The sequence below is a fragment of the Haemaphysalis longicornis genome, unplaced genomic scaffold, assembly GCF_048455015.1.
Source record: "Haemaphysalis longicornis isolate Haplotype H1 unplaced genomic scaffold, Haemaphysalis longicornis Haplotype H1 scaffold_6, whole genome shotgun sequence".
Taxonomy (NCBI): Eukaryota; Metazoa; Arthropoda; class Arachnida; order Ixodida; family Ixodidae; genus Haemaphysalis; species Haemaphysalis longicornis.
In genome coordinates this window covers 24549854-24554422 of record NW_027526407.1, presented here as the reverse complement: position 1 = coordinate 24554422, position 4569 = coordinate 24549854, and the positions used below count along the sequence as shown (strand labels likewise).

Below are 4569 nucleotides of genomic sequence, written 5' to 3'. Positions count from 1 at the left end.
GACAAGCCGGTGCCGGTGCAGGACATACCCAGACTTCGCGTTCCGCTATGCTTTACGCAGCAAAAAAAGTTTATTTCTAATTTTTTCCACTTATAAAAATACCGTGCCCATAATACCGTTTTAATTACTTTACTAATACTCAGCAGTTGCAGCTTCGGCACTTGGCTAGCACATCGGACACACGCTCGAAGTCGAAGCCGAAGCTAAAAAGCACAGCGGCCAAATGGCGGCCGGCAACACCCATTTTCGTTTTCTTCGTTCGAACAACCCGAACTACGAATAGAGATTCTTTCAAGTGGCAGACTCTGAATAACGTTACGTCAAGCGGTTGACTAAGCGTATGAATTCTATTTCGAGAAAAAGTGTACGGCCACTGATTTGCAGCGGCTCAGAGCGGTAGTGGCGACGGCACAACTTTCAGCCAACAGTTATGTCTTCAAAGACGCCCAGCCCGTGTGCGGCCGATCTTCCAGACGATGACGAGTTCGTGCACGCAATCGACGTCGACAACGCCCGTTACTTCCTCCACACCGTGGTCGAACCCAAGACGTACCGTCTCCTTTTCGGCAACGGACTCGATTGCTTCGAGGGCAGCATGCCGAGGAAACCGGACGACAAAGACCGTGCGGTCGCGCTCACCGCGGGCGGTTCCGAGTTCGTCTACCGTTTGGAGCCTCTCGGAGATTCGCAGGCTCGCTTCTCGTGGAAAAAACGCGTCGCAGACGGCGTACAACGAAAGCTGGGCGATACCCTTCTGCGGCGCGTCGACGACAGCGACGGACAGCGGATACTGGAGGCCGCAGTGCGCATCGTGCAACGTCGTGAACAGAAAGTGGCTCGCTTGCAAGAGGAGCTTGAGAAATCGCGAACCGAGCAAGCCCGGACGCTAGAAGAATTGAGCAGGTATAGGTGGTTAAAAAAAAAAAAAACTGCGCATTTGCGTTGGATGTTAGGTTTACGCGCCTTTTTTGCCACCGAGCTGTAATCTAGCAAGTTAACTTTGCTCTGGCGTGGCCCAAAGTTGAGTGCATTTGTACACATGTACCGATTTAACGTAACAGCGCATCATTGGTGGCATCTTTGCAGGTTCGAGCGTCTCAAGAAGGATATGGAAGAAGAGCTGTACGCGAAGTTCAGCCTGGTACTCAACGCCAAGAAGCGACGTATAGCCGAGCTTACGGCCGATAGCCAATCCGATGACCTACCTGCTAGCATGCCTGCTAGTCCACCCGAGGCTACGTCATCCACGAGCCAAGCACCCAGCGTGCAAGGCTTACTGGACACCCTGTTGGAGGGCTAATAAATTTTCGCGGCTGCATTGCTCTAAAGATCGCACAACTTGCCGAGCTTGTGTACTTGTGTATACAGCGGTTGAAACGCACAGGAGAAAATGAAGAGAGCGTGAGAGGGCCCTACGGCGACGCTTGTATCGGACCGGGAAACCAGAATCGTGCGTGACTTCTGGCAAGGTCCACAGTAACCAGACACACCTGTCGAGGCAGTACAGAAGGCAGTTTGGAGGTTTCGATGGAAGTGTAGCGACTGGTGACTGAGTAAAGTTAAAAAAATCTTGGTATTACTGCCTCGGCCAATGTCGGGGCAGGTTAGCGCCAACAAAAAGATGATCTCGGCTGAGCTTGTTTAATCTGCTATCGTACTTGTTTCCAAGTACAAGCGACATTTGGGAAACACGGCTTCCAGTATCTCCATTTCTGTGTGTTTCAAGTCCCCAAGTGGCTGTTTTCGTTATCCCCCCACAGTGCAGGGGAATAGGCATCTGCTAGTGTGCGAGAACTGTTCTTTTGATGTAAAAAAAAAAACAAAAAAACGTGCACCTTTTATATCTTTTGTAAAAAATTAATGGTGAGAGCTGTGCAACATTCGCACGATGCGGATGAAATGGGAGACGGCAGAACTGATTGAGAGATAGAACTAAAATTGAGTGCAATTTGAAATAGGCACGTCAGCAGCACGAACATAATGAGGCACTTGTATCATGTCAGAGGCGAACCACGGGCTGTGCACATGCCACTAGTGGGTTCCTACTCCCCAATTTTGCATGCAGTCGAAATCACCGGTAGCCTCTATTTGTAATATAAGGTCTCAATGAACTCTAAATAAAAAATGAGTGCTGCTAAACAGTGTAAATAGCTTTTTTTTTTGTAATATATGGGCGACTAATTCGATGTAGTCACCGGTGCCGTTTGTTTAATGAGCTCCCAAAGCTCCCAATCACCGTAACAACTATACCATGTTATTTTTTTATTAGAAGTGTGCTTTGTAGCCGGGACAGAATGTCATTTTTGTATAATGGCATTAAGGAAAGGAGTGACATTACTTACGTATGGCTTGCTATACAGTAGTCCTTATTAATGAGATTAAAGACATCAGATGAGTAAAGTGTGGTGCACGTGTGTTCAAAAGTAATTTTGGACTGCATTACAATTCAGAAGCAGTCTAATTAGACGCCCAAAGCAACAACAACCGAAGTGCGCCGTGATGATCACCACAGATGAAAACGTCGTAGTAGGCGTGTTAACTTTTTGAACGGCAATTATGGCATAAATAAATGTTGGGCAATTACAAAATAAACAAAAGTAGGCACACGAATGAAAACTTACAGGAAATATTTGGCTTAAAGAACAATTTTGTTAGTAACACGCATTAGGCTAACGGTGGCCTCGTTTTTTTTACTTAAGACGAAAAAAAACAAAAAACTGCGTCAATGTTCACTTTAATGCTCTGTTCCCAAAGCAGCCATCATTTCTCTCTACCCTAAGATTACAACAGTGCTTAACATTGCAAATAATCCACTAAGACAGCAACGAAGTCGTGTATAGGGTGCGTTTGAATGTGGCCTTAAACACAGCCAAATTTGTTGGGCAGGTTTAAAATGTTTTCAATCGCAGCAGCAAACATCACTAAAAACATTTTGCTGTGGTTGAATGCGGTTAACGCTTGGCGAGTAACAGCTTGGTATTCGCGCCGACAGCGCGCGCAATTGTACTAGATGGGACTGCCCGGTGAACTTCGATGAAGCCAGCACCTCTTGTACCATTTTCTAGTGGCACGTGCCCTCACTCTCTCCCTCATCCCCCTTCTCTGCGCCCCTCCCCTTGGAACAACAGATTGATTAGATGCTTTCACCGCGTAACCGCATGAGGCGCCGGCTTGACCTTGGCTGAGCTTGAAGGTCAAACAGACTGAGAAATGAGCCGTTTTCTGGGTTTCTACCCAGAGTAACACAGCATCCGCTCTAATACCCTTGTCACACGGGCACTTACTTGCAATCCGGATTGAAGTGAAGCGGGATTGACTTTTCGAGCGCTCGACGCAGCGCCGCTGCTGCACGGCACGTTTTGATCCCGATTCGAAAGTTGCACCGATTGCACTCGCGTACGCCAGATGGCGCTAAAAATGTCTTCGCGGCCGGAGTCTGGTAACTTTGCGCAATCGTAGTTATACGGAACCATATAAATGTTACTGCAAGCTTATTTGGGTAAAGTTATTTGATATAATTTGTGGCGTTAGTTGAAGTTGTCGCCTTCTGTGCTGTTAGTCAGCGGGGACGAGAGTATCACCGCTTTCGTCCAATCGCGCTTGGGAACTTCAATCGCGCTCAAGAAACCAGCATTGAGTTCGAGTGGGATTGGGCTCGATTGCGATTGAAACTGCCGTGTAGCAGCGCCCGATCCGGATTGAGCTCAATCCGAATAGACTCATTCGCGAGTGAAAGTGCCCGTGTGACAGGGGTATAACGCTTTTAGAAGAACAACGTGCAGTGTTTTATAACAGCTTCAGCAGCTACCATTGCTCGCCAGCCGCTGCTAAATCCAAAGCACTGCAAATGGTGTGATAGATTGTGGGGTGTAACGCGCCGACGCAACGCAGGCGATGAGGCTCGCCGTAGTGGAGGGCTCCGGATTAATTTTGCCCACCTGGGGATCTTTAACAAGCGCCGAAATCTTGTACACACAGGCGTTTTTGCTTAGCACTGCATTGTTGTGTTCATGCAATTTCACTTGCCGCTGTTGCTATTCCTCCGGCTTTTTTGGGTGGCTGTGACTTTGTTTACAAGACAGCATCACAGGACACAGAAACTCGCAAATGTAAGAAGCTATAAAATGCAGGTTGCCAACGAGACGAAAAAACGTGGCTTGCTTTAGTGGCATCTCCGTGCCCTGATACTGAGAATTCTGTTGGTCTTGTTCCACGATGCTACGTTCGAGAGAGATTTAAGGTGAACGAGCTGCGCGGAACACCTTAAACCAAGAGTGTCATTACGGCAAATGGCATATCTTTGCATGCCGTAGTGAAACATTAAACCTTAAGGCTGGCATGTATGGCACAGAACCAGTTCGGAGCAACACAGCTCTGGCAGGCTCGTAATGGCTTACTGCTCCCAGATGCAAAAGCATCTTGAACTATCATTGGCTGAGACATTTAATAGTCCGTACGCAAAAAAAAAAAAAAAAAAAAAAAAAAAGAAGGCAAGTTGTTTTGGCTACGAATGCAGATATATGCTGCCCCAACGTCCGCATTGGCTGTGAACACAACACAACGAAATAG

At 47.4% G+C, this 4569-nt stretch overlaps 1 protein-coding gene across 1 annotated transcript; it reads left to right on the top strand.

Annotated features, from left to right (window-relative positions):
* The first annotated feature begins 180 nt into the window (after positions 1 to 180).
* Positions 181 to 1331, top strand: LOC144142322 (uncharacterized). Its single transcript, XM_077673742.1, has 2 exons — positions 181 to 903; positions 1087 to 1331. Exons 1-2 carry the CDS (start codon positions 431 to 433, stop codon positions 1298 to 1300), a joined length of 687 nt encoding a protein of 228 aa, XP_077529868.1. The 5' UTR covers positions 181 to 430; the 3' UTR covers positions 1301 to 1331.
* Positions 1332 to 4569: the final 3238 nt, after the last annotated feature.